General features: G+C 48.4%; 1 protein-coding gene across 6 annotated transcripts in view; it reads left to right on the top strand.

Annotated features, from left to right (window-relative positions):
* Positions 1-18525, top strand: part of LOC133372903 (SURP and G-patch domain-containing protein 2-like) — a 38562-nt gene that overhangs the window by 7300 nt on the left and 12737 nt on the right. For all 6 annotated transcript variants that reach the window (XM_061602067.1, XM_061602066.1, XM_061602063.1 and 3 more), the window contains exons 4-6: positions 4028-5584; positions 11661-11778; positions 14583-15055. In XM_061602067.1, coding sequence (XP_061458051.1) covers positions 4028-5584; positions 11661-11778; positions 14583-15055 — 2148 coding nt within the window. The remainder of the gene's footprint in view (positions 1-4027; positions 5585-11660; positions 11779-14582; positions 15056-18525) is intronic.

Here is an 18525-nt window from a genome sequence, read left to right as displayed (position 1 = left end):
GCAGAGGGTGTGCGGCATCGAGAAGTCTACGTTTACCAGATAGTGGTCTGACCATGACACAGGGGTAAAAGTAATAGCCCCTAACTTCAGAGCACTTTTCTCCTCTCCCAGGACAAATACAAGATCGAGAGCATGACCGGCTGCATGGGTGGGCTCAGCATTACTAAGGTGCAGTTCCCAAGAAGTCATGGTTTCTAGGAAATCCCGAGGGGCTCCATTGAGAATGGCCTCGGCGTGCACATTGAAGTCACCCACCACCAGCAATTCTGGGGACACCATGCGCACACCCGAGACCACCTCTAGCACCTCGGCCAGGGATTCTGCTTTGCAGCGAGGTGGGCGGTACACAAGCAGGATCCCTAAACTGCCCTTCGGGCCCAACCTCCAGTACATGCAGTCAACAAACTTGGTCCCATGGAGAGGAGACCTGGCAAAAACCAAGGACTCCCGATAGATGACAGCCACTCCCCCTCCCCGCCTTCCTTCCCTCGGCTGATGTGCATAACGGAAACCTGGCGGGCACATCGCCTTGAGAATAGGTGCCGAGGCTTCGTCCAACCAGGTCTCGGTTATACATGCCAGGTCTGCGGATTCATCCAAGATCATATCATGGATGCAAGATGTTTTCTGCACCACAGACCTGGCATTACACAGCAGCAAACGAAGGTTGGTTGGAATCTTGCATCCCCCAGTTATCTTCGGGTTATGGGCAGACCTGGAACAAGGGATGGATATTATGCATCTATCCCTTGTTCCTCTACTCTGACATGGTCTGCCTCCAGCACCACTCCATCGTCTGCCGCCCAATGTTTGTATACCTTGGCCCCCATCCCTTTTTGTCACATCCCCCCCAGATCTACACATGTCCCTATCCCCAGACGCCGGAGAGTTGGATCAGTTCTGAGATTGAATCCAGATCTGGATCCAGAACCTGTTCCCTATAAGTTCGTACTCTATCGCTGTTTCACAGGATTAGTTAATGTCAATTTATCTACTCATCTAATCACTATAAGACTATAATAACTACTAAAATATAGGATGGGAGTTGAAATGTTAAATGCCCATACCTATTTCCATGACCAATAGATATCCAATACAGATATCCAGTCCAAGCTAATTCCTAACCTTAAATAATAACAAAAATGACAATGATAATAGTATAACTATATCTCATCCATCTGAATCTACGTATCCATTCATTCAGTTACATTCACTCATTCAATCATACATAAAATCCATTCATAACCACAATCTACAATAATAAGAACCGCCAGCTGTAGAATCTTCTTCAGCTTGATCTTCAGTAATGCCTAGTTCTTATCAGACCTCCAGCTAGTTCACAATAAGGATGTTAATGTCCTGGGGAGTCACGACCCGTGATGCCGACCCGTGATAGTCTTTGGCAATGGAAACAGTCACAGCACATCCAACCCGCGTGATGTAGTGGTTAAGGTGTTGGAGTACAACCTGGGAGACCAGGGTTCAAATCCCCACACAGCCACGAAGCTCACTGGGTGACCTTGGGCCAGTGACTGCCTCTCAGCCTCAGAGGGAGGCAATGGGGAACTCCTTCTGAATACCGCTTACCATGAAAACCCTATTCATAGGGTCGCCCATAAGTCGGAATCGACCTGAAGGCAATCCATTTCCATTCCAACTGTATGTTTATTTCTTGTCTTAAATGCTTGTTTTGTATCTTACCAGAAAAATGGTATCTAAATAATAAATTTGTTGCCAGGTGAACTAATAATATGACCGCACCTTTTATGGGGAGTATTTACAAGCAACTTTTTACTGTTAGTGTTTTAAAAAGAAGCTTACAATGGATTATAATAGAAGCTTTCGGATTATTTGCATGAATCCATAATATTAAAAAAAAATTGAGGGAAATCTTTCATTTCCATGGGTTGTATCCAGCTAACTGTACTTGAAGTAGACTCAGTGAAATTAATAAACAAAAGTTAGTCACATCTATTAATTTCAGTTGGTCAACCCATTGAAATGAGTATGACTAACACTGGATATAACCTACAGTATTTAGCCTATAGCTGGTATAGCCCAGTGGGGAGGAGAGCCTGGATGAATGGCCAGAGTCTGTGAGTTCAAATCCCCACTCATGTCTCCTGGGTGCCAAGGGCCAGCTAAAGATCACCCCCACAGTGAGCGGCTCAGGGGTGACGTACCCTGTCACCTGTGCAGCCGTGGGAAAGCTGCATAGTCCCAAGGAGGCCAGTTGCCCCCCAGCTGGCAGCTGCGGACAGGAAGGGGCCCCTCTGAATACCGCTTACCATGAAATTCCCATTCATAGGGTCACCATTAGTTGGGACTGACTTGAAGTCAGTCCATTCCCATTTTCCATATTTTTATACAAGATATAATCAAAAATTCTACTTCAACCCCCCTTGCAGGATGTATGGTTGCACATCCTCTTGCATTTTATTATACCAGTACGTGATGAACAATGAGTTTTTCATTAAACCTTTTACTCCTTGGTGACCATCTGTATTTTTCAGGGTCTTATGCAGGAATGGGGAATGTTTGTGGTCCTTTAGAATCATAGAATAGTAGAGTTGGAAGGGGCCTATAAGGCCATCCAGTCCAACCCCCTGCTCAATGCAGGAATCCAAATCAAAGCATTCCCGACAGGTGGCTGTCCACCTGCCTCTTGAAGGCCTCCAGTGTTGGAGAGCCCAATACCTCTCTAGGTAATTGGTTCCATTGTGGTATGGCTCTAACAGTTAGGAAGTTTGTCCTGATGTCCAGTCGAAATCTGGCTTCCTGCAACTTGAGGTAGAAAAAAAGTGGATGTCATTCAATATAACAAGTGGTAGGAGGGAGGTGCCCAGAATGACAAAGCAATATGATAAAAAGTCACAATTTTATTCCGTTTTTATAAATAAAAATTAAATAAAAAAGGCTTTTTATATAATTTTTATTCATAAAAACGGAATAAAATTGTGACTTTTTATCATATTGCTTTGTCATTCTGAGCACCTCCCTCCTACCACTTCCTGCAACTTGAGCCCATTATTCCGTGTCCTGCACTCTGGGACGATCGAGAAGAGATCCCGGCCCTCCTCTATGTGACAACCTTTCATGTACTTGAAGAGTGCTATCATATCTCCCCTCAGTCTTCTCCAGGCTAAACAGGCCCAGTTCTTTCAGTCTCTCCTCACAGGGCTTTGTTTCCAGTCCCCTAATCATCCTTGTTGCCCTCCTCTGAACCTGTTCCAGTTTGTCTGCATCCTTCTTGAAGTGCGGAGACCAGAACTAGACGCAGTATTCAAGATGAGGCCTAACCAGTGCTGAATAGAGGGGAACTAATACTTCACGCGATTTGGAAACTATACTTCTGTTAATGCAGCCTAATATAGCATTTGCCTTTTTTGCAGCCACATCACACTGTTGGCTCATATTCAGCTTGTGATTAACAACAATTCCAAGATCCTTCTCACATGTCGTATTGCTGAGCCAGGTATTCCCCATCTTATAACTGTGCACTTGGTTTCTTTTTCCTAAGTGTAGAACTTTGCATTTATCCCTGTTGAATTTTATTCTGTTGTTTTCAGCCCATTGCTCCAGCCTATCAAGGTCTAAATTTTGTTTGTCTTCCACGGTATTAGCTATGCCCCCCAATTTTGTATCATCTGCAAATTTGATAAGCATGTCTGCTCCTCCTCATCCAAGTCGTTAATAAAAATGTTGAAGAGCACTAGGCTCAGGACCGAGCCCTGTAGTACCCCACTCGTTACTTCCACTCATTTTGAGAAGGAACCATTGATAAGCACTCATTGAGTACGATTCTGGAGCCAACTGTGGATCCACCTGATAGTTGTTCCATCCAGCCCACATTTAGCTAGCTTGCTAATCAGAATATCATGGGGCACTTTGTCAAGTTGGACTCCCAAATCCCAGCAGCCCGCATGGCCAGTGATTATGGGAGTTTTAGTAAAACATTATTTGTAGGGCCACAGGTTGCCCATCCCGGTTTTATTCACTGAGCAACAGCTTTGTTTTCTCTCTGCAGTTCATTCCCATCCAGCCTCGGGGGCCCGGTATGAGGACAAGGATGAGGATTTTCAGGATGACGGGAAGTACGTGCGTAGTGACTGGAGAGAAGGTGCTAGAGAAGCCCCTAGAGAAGACTATTCAGTGCCTCCCTATAGATCCGCCAGCCACGTCACAGAGGAGAAAGAAGAGGAGGAGGATTACTACACCCAATTGTCTGCACAGACCCAAGACTATGTGCAGCCATCTTCTCGCAAACGAGACTATGGCAGTTCATCTTCTGTGGAAAGGAACTACGCCGGCCCATCTACCAGAGAGCAGGACTATGGGAACCCAGCTTCTCGGAAGCGGGACTTTGACCGTGTCCCCTCTCGAGAGCCTTCCAGGCTCCATGACGTCGACAGACGCCGACAGAATTCTGGAAAAGTGTTGGGTGATTTCCGGTCGCCAGGGCTCTTAGAAGAGGAATTTGGGGCTGTGCAGCGTCATGATTATGACCAGGAATACAGGCTTGAGCCCGAGAGAGAATTCATCTCCTCTTTGCATGCCAGAAGGGATCTGCGGGGAAAGCGCAGCATGGCATCTCGAGGCATGGTCAAAAATAAGATGGACACCGGTTCTCCTGTCAAGAAATGGGGGGCTCAGAGTTTGTCCCCAACGGATGATCTACTGAGAGACCCCATCAACCATTCCAAGAGGAAAACTGTCCCTTCTCAGCGGCCGCAACTTAGCCAGAGACCGCATCTGCCCCCCCAAAGGGGCACCCTGCAATATAGGAACCTGAACCTCACAAAATACACCCAGGGCAAAGAGGTGAACTTGGAACTCACTGGCCCCTCGGACATTTTTACAACCTTTGGGGTCGAAATCATTAAATGGGCCGGCTTCAACGAGATCAGAAAAGACCCAGAGTATTCTGAACTGTACCGGGTTCTCTTCACACTGGAGACGGAGACTTGCGCCAAGATGCTGGCCTCGTTCAAGTGCTTGCTGAAGGCTGAGCACCAGGACTTCTGCTTGTCCGTTGTCCAGTGTCTGCAACACGCAGCGCTGAGGACGCCCAAAGTTGACAAACAGTTCTTAAATCTGCTCTTGAAGAAAAAGGTGGTGAAGACGAAGAATTGCTTCTACGAGTTGATCAAGCCTTTTGACTGGTACATGAGGCGGCTCCAATTTTACTTGCTGAAGAGCACCACACCCCTCTTGATGGCCTGCAATGCCTATGAGCTGAACATCAAGTCCAGCAGCTTCAATGAGCCGGGGCAGATGGCAGCCGCTTTCGAGACCACTGTGTCCCTCTGCCGCAAATCCTTGGCCCTCCTGGGGCAAACCTTCGCCCTGGCCTCTGAGTTCCGGCACGAGAAAATCCTTGAAGCCATTGGCCTCCAGGAAGCGGCCCCTAAGCCCACCATGTTCCCCAATTTTGACACCTCTGCTTTGTTTGGAAGGGAGTACATCGAGCACTTGCAGAGCTGGCTGGAGAAAAGCGACTACCAGATGCAGTTAAAGAGGCCAGCTGCAGAGACCCAGGCTCCGGGCCAGAGGGGTGTTCCGGAAACGAGACCGAAAATTAAGAGTAAGGAGGCCTTCTTGAAGAGTGAGAGAGAGATCTGTATAGACCCACTTGATACAGATACATACTTCCTCCAAGGGGCTCTGGATGTTGTACATAGTTTTCTCCCCCCTTCCACTTTTTATTCTCACAACAGCCCTGTGAGGTAGACTATTTATTTATTTATTTTATTTATTTATATACCGCCCTAAGCCAAAAAGGCTCTCTGGGCGGTGTACATAAAAGATAAAACAAGCAAGATATATAAATACAGTAAATATAACAGAATCAAAAATCAAAACAACAAGCAACAAAAACCAAGCAACATCAAAATATAAGAATAATAGGATACTGTTTAAAATACACTATAAAAACAATTATTAAAATACATTCTAAAATGCCTGGGAGAATAAAAAGGTTTTCACCTGGCGCCGAAAAGATAGCAGCGTCGGCGCCAGGCATACCTCATCGGGGAGACTATTCCACAATTCGGGGGCCACCACCGAGAAGGCCCTGGTTCTGGTCACTACCCTCCGAGCTTCTCGATGGGATGGAACTCGGAGGAGGGCCTTAGATGTCGAGCGCAGTGTACGGGTAGGTTCGTATTGGGAGAGGCGTTCCACCAGGTATTGCGGTCCCATGCCGTGTAGGGCTTTATAGGTCAAAACCAGCACTTTGAATTTAGCTCGGAAACAAATAGGAAGCCAGTGCAGACGGGCCAGAACAGGTGTTACATGAGCGGACCTTCTGATCCGCGTCAGTAGTCTGGCCGCTGCATTCTGGACTAGCTGCAGTTTCCGAACTATCTTCAAGGGCAGCCCAACGTAGAGCGCATTGCAGTAGTCCAACCTAGAAGTTACCAGAGCGTGAACAACTGAGGCGAGGTCATCACTGTCCAGATAGGGACGTAGCTGGCCTACCAGTCGAAGATGGTAAAAAGCGTTCCGTGCCACCAAGGCCACCTGGGCCTCAAGAGACAAGGAAGGATCGAAAAGAACTCCCAAGCTACGAACCTGTTCCTTCAAGGGGAGTGTAACCCCATCAAGAACAGTGTCATAGCCCCGTCAGAGGACTCCTCAGATGAGGACGACTCGGGAGTAACAGCAGCAGACACGGAGGAGCCTCCTGAGAATCCAGCTCCTTCTGCCCCTCAGCTGCAGAGCACCCCAGGGACAGCAGAGGCCCTGCAGCCAGACACAGACAGTGAACAGGATACTCCCCCCTCACCTGCAGAACGTAGACAGCAGAAGGTCAGGCAGAAGAGAGGCAGGCCTGTCTCCTTAAGGCCCAAACGCTGAGGGCTCACACCTGCTGTCCATCCTGCTCTTTATAAGGCACACCTTGGCTGCAGCTTGTTGCTGACTGCAACGTCAGGCGTGGCTTTGTGTAGACCTAGTTTCCCTGCAGCATCTCTTTGACTGACCTCCTTGGCAATTGATCCCGGACCTCCACTGACCTCGCTTCTGGACTTCTGACTTGGCAAGTACGCTTCGGATAGGCCTGGCAGATTTACAACCCGACTGCTGGCTAAGGACTTTCCTTCCCTGCCAAAGACCCAGGAATTTCCAGCCCCCCCTGACACTGCTGAGGCAGTGTAGAGCTGACAAACAGGATGAACATCTTCCATCTGGGCAGTGAAGGCACTCACCAGCAGCATCTCGGTCTTGTCTGGATTGAGCTTCAGTTTGTTAGCCCCCAGCCAGTCCATTATCGCGGTCAGACAACGGTTTAGCACGTTAACAGCCTCACCTGAAGAGGATGAAAAGGAGAAATAGAGTTGCGTGTCATCAGCATACTGATGACAACGCACCCCAAAACTCCTGATGACCGCACCCAGCGGCTGCATGTAGATGTTGAAAAGCATGGGGGACAGTACCGATCCCTGCGGGACTCCACAATGGAGAGTCCAGGGTGTTGAGCAGTGTTCCCCAAGCACTTCCTTCTGGTGACGACCCACCAAGTAGGAGCGGAGCCACTGCCAAGCAGTACCCCCAACTCCCAACTCCGTGAGTCTCCCCAGAAGGATACCATGGTCGATGGTATCAAAAGCAGCTGAGAGATCAAGGAGAATCAACAGAGTCACACTCCCTCTGTCCCTCTCCCGACAAAGGTCATCGTACAGGGCGACCAAGGCTGTTTCAGTGCCAAAACCGGGCCTAAAACCGGATTGAAATGGATCAAGATAATCAGTGTCATCCAAGAGCCCCTGGAGCTGGCCGGCAACCACCCGCTCCAGAACCTTGCCCAGGAACGGAACATTCGCCACAGGTCTATAGTTGTTCAGGTTATCTGGGTCCAATGAGGATTTCTTCAGGAGCGGTCTCACCACCGCCTCTTTTAGGCAGTCAGGGACCACTCCCTCTCTTAAAGAGGCATTTATTACCTCCTTGGCCCAGCCGGCGGTTCCGGTCCTGCCAGCTTTCACCAGCCAAGAGGGGCAAGGATCTAGAACAGACGTGGTCGCCCGCACCAGTCCAAGGATCTTGTCAACATCCTCGAGCTGCACCGACTGAAACTCATCCAATAAATGAGGACAAGACCGTGATCTGGATGCTTCATTAGGACCAACTGCTATAATATTGGAGTCTAAGTCCCGACGAATGCATGCGATCTTATCCTGGAAGTGCCTCGCGAACTCTTCACAGCGGGCTACAGATGAGTCTATAATATCCCGAGGGCCAGAGTGTAAAAGCCCTCGTACAATTTTAAAGAGCTCCACTGGGCGGGAAAGAGACGCCTTAATTGTGGCAGCAAAATATCTCTTTTTTGCTGCCCTCACCGCTACTATATACCACTTAGAACAGGCACTTACCAAGGCATAATTGCATTCGTCGGGAGTTCGCCTCCATCTGCACTCAAGCCGCCTCCTCTCTTGCTTCATCACTCTCAACTCCGAGGTATACCATGGAGCTATATGAGCTCTACATAGGAGGGGGCGCATGGGAGCGATCGTGTCAACCGCCCAGGTCATCTCCGTATTCCACAATTCGACCAGGGCTTCGACAGGAGCGCCAGTCTTCTCAGTCGGAAAATCCCCCAGAGCCCTTTGGAAACCCTCAGGATCCATTAGTCTCCGGGGGCGGACCAATTTAATAGGTCCCCCACCCTTGCAGAGGGAAAGGGTCGTTGTGAGCCTAAACTTCAGCAAGCGGTGATCTGTCCATGACAATGGGGTAGATGAAAAACCCCCAACCACCAGATCACCATCTCCATGCCCAGTGGCGAAGATCAAATCAAGAGTATGTCCCGACACATGTGTTGGGCCAGTAACAACCTGAGACAGCCCCATGGTTGTCATGGAGGCCATGAAGTCCTGAGCCGCCCCAGATAAAGCAGTCTCGGCATGGACGTTGAAGTCCCCCAGTACCAATAGTCTAGGGGACCGCAACAATACCTCCGAGACTACCTCTGTCAGCTCAGTTAGGGAATTCGTTGGGCAGCAGGGCGGGCGGTACACCAACAAAATTCCCAGTCTGTCTCTCTGGCCCAGCACAAGGTGAAGACACTCCAAACCAGTCGTCACCTGTACAGGGTGCTTGGTGAGTGAGAAAGAACTCCTATAGACCACAGCAACCCCACCTCCCCGTCCTTCGGTTCTACCATGATGCTGAACCGTATACCCAGGTGGGCAGAGCTGGGAAAGAGCAACTCCTCCCTGATTGCCCACCCAGGTCTCAGTTATACACGCCAGGTCGGCAGCCTCCTCCACAATTAAATCATGAATAAGGGAGATCTTATGATGAACCGACCTGGCGTTTAACAACAGCGCATGGAGATCCGAAGGCTGACTGATGGAACAACTAGCAGTCCTGGGGATGTGAGGAGAACCGGAACAAGTCACAGACACTACTTGTTCCCCTTACCTGGCACGTTCTCCTCACAACACCGTACCTCCCATTACCCGTCACTACGCTAATTGGGGCCCCCGAAAGTCTCCCCGGTCGATGTATAATACTCTCTCCCAGGCACATATTAAAACAAATAAAACTCACATATACACACACACCCAGTCACATTCATCCATACAATGCACATTCACACCAATACACACAAAAATTCACACACAGACACACATGCACTTAATCAATCACACACTACAATAAACATACATATAACACAACCAAACAATATTAAAATAACTACAAAGCTTCCAAATAAAAACTCACATACACCACCAACTCAATCATTCACACATAATACACATTCAACCATATTAGTTGCATCCAGGTGGTAACAATGAGACAAGATGTTGCAATCTCAAAGGACGCAAAGACTAGGCTGATAGAGTGAGTAACCGTTCAAATGGTGGTCCAGTGAGATTAGTGCTTGAATGAGCATTTGAAATTGGGGGCTTTCCTCTCAGAAGTTGTAAGTCTAACCCAGCTGTCCCCAACCTGGTGCCCTCCAGATTTTGTTGGACTCCACAGTGCCCATTGTCCTTGACCATGGGCTGTGCTGGTTGGTGGGGCTGTTGGAGTCCCATCAACTTCTGGAAGGCCACAAGTTTCCCTATCCCTTCCCTACGAGACATTCCCCTTTCTCGGGATGGCATGCTGCTTCTACAAACACCAACAAAATAATTAACTTTCCCAAAAAAATCTAAAAACATTTTAAAAGCAGTTCCAATTAAAAACATTATTTGATCCGGTGATGTCCAAGTTGCCAGGGACAGTCTCTTTCAGCTGTCAAATGCCTGGGTAAGCAGAAATGTTTTCTAATTCCTCCTAAAAGACAGCAATGAAGGAAACAGATGCACCTCACCTGGGAGGGCATTCTGCAAACAGGAAGCTGTGAGGCGTCCTTCCCTGGCTCTCCCTGTCAGGTTCCTACCTGCTCGTGGTTACTGCCTGTCACTAGGCACCACCAGGGACTCCACCAGTCCGGACCGCTCTCTCTTATGGTTTCTCTCCCCGCTCTAGCACAGATCTCAACAGATCCCCCTGCTAGGCAACCACCAGTAACGTCCCAATACTAGTATTCTCAGAGACTCTGAATACTGGTATTGTTATTCTCTTCACTGCTGCCACCATTTGTTACAGTTCCCCTTCAGCCTTGGTCATTACCTTACCCTCCCTTCTGGTCTGTGAAACCCCAGCCAAGGATCAGGCCTTTGGTAAACCAAATTAAGTATTTATTACAGATAACAAAGCTAACAAGATTAACAAGATTTCTTCTTAAGGCACATAAGCATATGGTTTTACTCAATACTAATCCGAACTCCACCTCCCTCCTGGTAAACAACTCTCTAAACCCCACCAAGCAACCCACTCAGTTCTCTTCTCCCCCCCCCCACTCTCCCACTCTCACTCTTCCTTTTATACATTCAGCCATTTTAAACACTCAGCCAATCATCTCGCATTCTACTGCCCATTCACTCCCCCTCCTTTCACTCCACTTACCATGTATCTTCTAAACAACTAACACTTACCATATATACATTAATATAGGAACATCACAGAAGCCACCACTGAAAAGGCTGTGTCATGAGTCAACGCCAACAGGGCCAGCCCCCGGTGGTGGCACAACCAAACACGCCTCAGTAGAGACATTCCTCTGTCACATGCAGTAAGGAATGCTGCTTGTTAGCTGAAGGATGGGGAACATCTGTAGCCCGGGATATTGCCAGACTGCAACTGATCGTTGGCTGCGCTGACTGGGGCTGCCGGGAGTTGGAATCCACCAACATTTGCAGGGCTGCCGGTTCCACATTCCTGTGCTAACACGTTCTGCAATTCAGATGTACATTCGTATGCTTATATATCTGGGTCATCCCAGTTGCGTGGCTGTGGCCTGCAGTGGGTGATTGAGTCCTCATTTGGCCCCTGGGCCTGAGATGCCTCTCCCCTGCACCCGAGAACAAATGTCCAAACATTGGGATAGTTTGGGGCTGTGGCTTGTGTGACAAAGAAGGGCTCCCTCCCCTGCCCCCCCCCGGCAACACTCCAAATAGCTGGTAATGTTAATGGTTTTGGCGGTTGATTGAAAACAAACATACTTGCAGGATCTGTAATAAGTTTGCTAGCAGTAAAATGTTTGGCAAGCTCCAGTGACCATTCTCATTGGTATTGTGAACTTTTCACTTTCCCCCCCATCTACCCAGTCCCGCAACGTGCTGATCGGAAGGTCACTGAGACAATTGAGAAGCTGGTGAACAGCATCATTTCCGGCATGCTTACGGGAAGAGGGAGAGCTGAGCTGAAAGGCAACCCAGAGTATTGGTAAATATCTTCCTTTTTCTTTTCTTATTTATTTATTTATTTGTTTCATTTATAGACTGCCCATAGCGAGTGGCTCTCTGGGCGGTGTACAAAAAGGTTAAAATACAAAATATCAACAATAAAATCAGACAACAAACAATAAACACAAGCAGCAACTAAAGAAAAAAATAAAAAATAAAAAAATTAAATTATAACATAAACGCTTAAAATGCCTGGGAGCATAGCCAGGTCTTAACCTGGCGCCGAAAAGATAGAAGCGTAGGCGCCAGGCGTACTTCTTCGGGGAGGCTGTTCCACAGTTCGGGGGCCACTACAGAAAAGGCCCTAGATCGAGTAACTGTCCTCCGGGCTTCTCGATGGGTTGGTACCTGGAGGAGGGCCTTAGATGCTGAGCGAAGTGACCGGGTAGGTTCATAGCGGGAGAGGCGTTCCACAAGATATTGCGGTCCCACGCCGTGTAAGGCATTATAGGTCAAAACCAGCACCTTGAATCTGGCTCGGAAACAAATAGGTAGCCAGTGCAAACGGGCCAGAACAGGTGTTATATGTGCTGACCGGCTGGTCCTCGTCAGCAGTCTGGCTGCTGCATTTTGCACTAGCTGAAGCTTCCGAACTGTCTTCAAGGGCAGCCCTACGTAGAGCGCATTACAGTAATCCAGCCTAGAAGTTACCAGAGCATGAACAACTGAGGCGAGGTCATCCCTGTCCAAATAGGGGCATAGCTGGACTACCAACCGAAGGTGGTAGAACGCATTCCTTGCCACCGAGGCCACTTGCGCCTCAAGAGACAAGGAAGGATCGAAAAGAACTCCCAGACTACGAACCTGTTCCTTCAAGGGGAGTGTGACCCCATCTAGAACAGGGTGAACATCCACCATCTGGGCAGGGGAGGCACTCACCAACAGTGTCTCAGTCTTGTCTGGATTGAGTCTCAGTTTATTAGCTCTCATCCAGTCCATTATCGTGGTCAGGCAATGATTCAGCACATCCACAGACTCACCTGTAGAAGATGAAAAGGAGAAGTAGAGCTGCGTGTCATCAGCGTACTGGTGGCAACGCACTCCAAACGCACTCCAAAACTCCTGATGACGGCACCCAGAGGCTGCATGTACATGTTAAAAAGCATGGGGGACAAAATCGACAAAATTCTTGCCTTTTGGAGCCTTCAGGTGGCAGGATTTCTAGGGCCAGCCTAGTCTGTCACTCGGGGCTGTCTTCAGGCTAACCACCTGACAACCCTGCAAGGTAGGTTCTGCTGGCCTGAGTCTCTGCGTCCTGATGACGATGGGAAGCCAGTGGATACCTGAGGGAGGCTCAGCTGGAGAAAGTAGGGCTGGACTTCAGTACCTGGGGCAGCTCTGTGCAGGCAGCTGGCTTTAAACCAGGGATAGGAAGCCTGTGGCCCTCCAGATGTTGTTGGATTTCAGATTCCGTTGTTCCTCGCCATTGATCATGCTGGCTAGGGCTGATGGGAGTTGGAGTTGAGCAGCATCTGGAGGGCCACAGATGTTCCCCGTTCCTAATCTAAGATGCAACGTCCTCTGCTGCAGCTTTTCCCAACCTTTGGATCCCCAGAGCTTGCTGGGGTACAGTTCCCATCATTCCTGGCCATAAGCCTGCTGGCTGCAGGGGCTGATGGGAGTTGGAGTCCAGCAACATCAGGGGACCCAAAGATTGGGCAAGGGGGCTCTACTGCGTGCAAGAGATGGAGGAATGCCTGAGAGCAGAATGCTTCCTCTTAGATGAGATGAGGAAACCTCTGGCCTTCCAGATGTTGCTGGACTCCAGCTCCCATCATCCCTGACTATTGGGTGTGCTGACGGCGGTGGCTGCTGCTGGGAGTTGGAGTCCAGCCACATCTGGAGGGCCATGGATGTTCTCTATCCCTGCTTCAAATAAACGTCTGCTTTTTACGTTTGTAAACTGCTTTTAGCATCTCCTTTTTGTTGGGGGAGGGAAAGAGAAGCAGGCTAAATTTTTCTAAAGTAGGGTTGTCCCCAGTGAAGGCCTACCCAACCTAGGCCCATTCATTGCAATGGGCCTGCTTTCTAACCTCCTTTAATTTCAATGGAACTACTCTGGGTAGGGCTAGCATTGGCTGCAAACTCTCGTCGCTTAAATGAACAGTAGAGAATATTAAAATACCCAGGAAGGATTTGATCTTCCCCACTGCCGTGATACTACTTGGCATGTACACAACCCTGTATGTACCACAAAACTCTCTCTTGCATGCACCGGGTTTCTGCCTGGCTTTCAGCAGAGTTCCCATCCCCTACTAAAATAGTTTTGTGCCTCGGTTGCCTTCTTCTGTGCTGAGACCTGGCAAGGAGCTCTTTGGGGCCACATCCAATGGGGACAAAAGGCTCTTTCCGCGTATGAGGACACCTCAGCTGCTCTGTCCCATGCACAGTGGGGGATTTGGTGGCCATGGGCAACTGCAGTGCCCTGGCCGAGCCTTTGTTGCTGTTCATGCTGGCGGAGAAAGGGTCAGAGAGCCCTTTGCCTGTTTCTCAGTGAGCCTTTTAGAGCCCTTTGTTGTAGTAGGCTAATGTCTGCACGCATTCGAGCATCCCTCTCTATCCTCCATCCAGGCAAGCGAGAGGCACAATCAGAGTTCATGCCTGAAACGTATCCCAGCCGGGGAACAACACTCTGGAGGATGTGAAGCAAGGCTGGTGAGGGTGTGGCCTGGGGAGAATTCCAAGGGCCTGACAGAGAGGCCCGGAGGGCCGCATTCTACTACCAGGCCCAGTTCTAGAGTAAGGTGTCTTGATTAAACGGCTGTTCCTCCCCCGGTTAAACAGGTTCTTGTATGAAGAGGAAAGCCTGGAGCACAAATATTACAAGCTGAAGCTGGCCGAGATGAAGCGGCTGATGTCCACCGTGAAAGAAGAGCCGAAGGAGGAGAAGAGCCCCGAGCAGCGGGCCTCGGATGCTGTGCGGGCTTTGCTGTATGCGAGGAAAGTTGCCAGCGTCAAAAAGAAGCTCTTCCGGAGGAGGCGGCCTGGGATCCTCCAGCGGGCAATGGCAGCTCGGAAGGCGGGGAGGGCCACCATCGGGACCCAGACGCTCCTGTCTGCGGGGACGGTGCTGAAGCAGCAGCAGCCACCCCAGAGCCCCACAGCTGCCTCGGCGGAGCCTTCCTTGGACAAGGCCGGGGCCTGCGACTCGGCCACTGATCTGGAAGAGGCCCCAGCCCCAGGGGAGGTTTTGGGTGCTGCCGGCTCGCCAGGACTCCCTGGGGATCCCCAGCCGTTAGTGTGCCAGTTCCCCGATGGTAGGTGAGTTCAAGGGGAAGGTGCAGATAGGAAGGGGCCTTTCCTTGCTCAGTGGTGTCTTTCGCATCCTCTGCTGCCTGACTTCCAGTTCAGCGGAAGATGCTGGGGGTTGAACCAGGGCCTTCTGCACCCAGAGCGGATGCTGTACCGTTGAGCTGCGGCCCACATCCCGTAGAAGGCTGCCTTCTACTGAGTCGGGTCCATTGGCCTGTTGATCAGCTTCCTAGGATCTCGAGCAAATGGCTTTTCCCCTTGTGTGGTTCCTCTGATCCTTTTCACAGGAAATGCAAAGATTTTTGCCCTTGGGGACCTTTTGAATGCAGAGACGGTGCTCCATCATTGAGCTGACCTTTGCTTCCAGAATTCCAGCTCTTAGCTTCCTATTGGTACGTGTAGGAGGTTGCCTTATAGCAGTTTGAACCATCAGTCCGCTTAACCCAGGATTGTCTGCTCGAGGTGTAGAGAACCCCTAATTAGGCGTACTGTGCCTCCCCGCTTGGCCAAACGGGTAAGGATGTAGTTGGCTAAAAGAGGGGTTGCAGGCGCCAATCAGCTGCTTAGCTGTGCAGGCAGGAAAGGGTCATCTGACATGATGTCAGATGATTGGCAGGTGGCTCCGCCCCCTTATCAAACATGGCCCATGGGGTGTGAGGGAGATGAGGCTCTGACCTAGTTGTCACACCTAGATTGTTCTTCCCATCGCCACAGAGGTCTTTTTAATAGAATTTTCAGCATTTAAACACTAATGTATGAAGCATGCTGCCTCTGACTTGGGTGGCAGAGCACAGCCATCATGGCTAGTAGCCATCGATAGCCCTGTCCTCCATGAATTTGTCTAAATCATGGTTACTATTTCATATCCTGCATAGCCCTCTTAACTTTGTTCTAGTATTTTATGTTGTGTATGACATTTCTGTCCCACTCTCTTCCTCTTAACAGAGGAGTTTAAGAGTGCTTTACATGGTTTTGCCCTCTGCCTCCTTTGTCTTCACAACAACCCTATGAGGTAGATTAGGCTGCCTAGCTTGCACAACATGGTAAACCATAGTCAGCAGTTTCCCATTATCTGGGATGTTTTGTCTCCTCCTCATTCACGCAGGAAGGAAACAAGCCATGGCCCATAGCTAGGCAGTAGCATGTGGAAGTAGCTGTGTTTGAACAAACCATGATCGGTAAGCCAGTGATGAACTTCTCTACAGATCATGGTTTTGTTGGGAGTGAAGCAAACCACAGTTGCTGGTTCAGACATGCTAAGCCAGAGATCGTGGCTTGTTTCCCTGCTGTGCAAGCGGCACACGACCTCATGCACAGTAAGCCACAGTTTATGGCTTAATGTGAGGTTCAATCGCAGCCAGGGTTGACTAATGTGAAAACTCCCAGCATGCTTCATAGTTGACTTGGGCGTTGAACCTGGGTCTGTGACACTAGCCACTACACCACACTGCCACTCGACGAATAATGAATTAAAACATGCACACACATTGCCATTCATACAGCAGCCCTGCAAGGAGGTCAGTATCATGTTTCTTTTGTATTAAATCTGTTATCAGTACTTCATTCATTGTTTTGGGGGCGGGGGGGAGAGGCTGGGATGAAAAAGAGGTATACAAATAAGTTGTGGCATGTGTCCAGCTTGCTTCTACTCAGAGTAAACTTATTTATATCAATGGACCTAATTTAGTCATGTTAATTTCAATGGAGTATGTACGACTCATGTTGATTATGACCCATTGATGTGGGGTGGAAATTTTCCCCATGCAATTAACTTTTTTTTCTGTAGGAGAAAAAACCCACTTTTACAAAATGCATTTTTCTCTAAAACTTGATAACTAATATAATGAACAAGCACATACAAGTAAGATTACATAACTGGAATGGACATACTACCAGTCAAATCTAGAACTGAAAGTTCTATTTAACTTTTTTAAGACATCTTTTTGTAGGAAGCATGTACATTTGTGCCCACTTTGGCTCCTTAGGTATGCGAAAATTAGTAAATAAAAACATATTTTGTGCGTTCCATTTTCCCTTAAACTTTTGAATAATGCTCATTATGGAAAAGGAGGTGTACATTGTTGAATTGCCATGTCTTAAAATATTTCCAACTCATTGAATTTGTTTGAATATAACATCAGTGGCTATTCATAAAGATGGGTATGCGTTGCCTCCACTGTCAATACCATTTTGTGGGAGAGTCGCTGTTGTGATCAGGTCCGAGTTGTGAGCTTCCCATTGGGACATGGGGTTGGCCACTGTGAGAACGGGATGCTGGACTAGATGAGTCACTGGCCTGATCTAGCAGGGCTCTTTTGTGCTAACATTTCATAGAATCGTAGAATCGTAGAGTTGGAAGGGGCCGATAAGGCCATCCAGTCCAACCCCCTGCTCAATGCAGGAATCCAAATCAAAGCATTCCCGACAGATGGCTGTCCAGCTGCCTCTTGAAGGCCTCCAGTGTCGGAGAGCCCACTACCTCTCTAAGTCATTGGTTCCATTGTGGTATGGCTCTAACAGTTAGGAAGTTTCTCCTGATGTCAAGTTGAAATCTGGCTTTAAACCACAGTGTGTGCTTTATCGATTTCCCCCCAATCTCCTCCCCAGTCAAATATTCTAGTTCAGTTGCTTGAGGTATTAATTTTTTTTAAAGAAATATTTCATGCACCTTTTGCAATTCACACACCATACTTTTTAAGAAACTCTTGCTTTACTAAATGCATCAACTAAACAGGCTAAATCTTCAATGATTAGGATAGTGGAAATGTTACAGTAAACTTGCAGATTCAGGATTTTCCAGAAATATTCATCACTGGTTTCCCACCATCCACTAAAGCTGCAGTCCTATGCCTTGGCTCCTTTCTCCACCTCACCCCCCCCAAGAGGTGTTGCTGAACTACAATTCCCACCATTCCTGACCACAGGTTGTACTGGTTTGGGAAGTTGGAGGCTCACAGATGGTCCCCACTACTGCTATCACTATTTGTTTGGAGGTAAGCCTTGCTGAACTTGATGGGAGTTTTCTTCTAAATGGAAATGGACCGCCTTCAAGTCGATTCCGACTTATGGCATCCCTACAGATAGGCTTTTCATGGTAAGCAGTATTCAGAGGTGGTTCACCATTGCCTTCTAAATAGATGTGGAAAAGAGAATAAACAGCTCACGGTTAAAACCCAATCTTCCTTGAGCACCAATTTGAAGCCAGGCATCTCCGTAGCCCAAATAGTGACAGTCTATTTACTTTATAGAAATTTGAGGCATGCACTCTACGAGTTAGGAAAACACCCTTTGAGAAATGTTACTACTACTTAAGAATAAATTAACAGCAATCAAAGTCCATGTAAGGATGGTTATTGTCTTGTTTTATTTTTGTTTTATGTATGATACGTTCTTTTGGCTTTTCATGATGATGTAAGTTGGCTTGGAGACCTTTAGCAAGTGACTGATCAAAACAACAACAATAATATTTGATGCA

Source organism: Rhineura floridana, chromosome 18 (genome assembly GCF_030035675.1).
Source record: "Rhineura floridana isolate rRhiFlo1 chromosome 18, rRhiFlo1.hap2, whole genome shotgun sequence".
Taxonomy (NCBI): Eukaryota; Metazoa; Chordata; class Lepidosauria; order Squamata; family Rhineuridae; genus Rhineura; species Rhineura floridana.
This window is presented reverse-complemented; position numbering and strand designations above follow the sequence as displayed.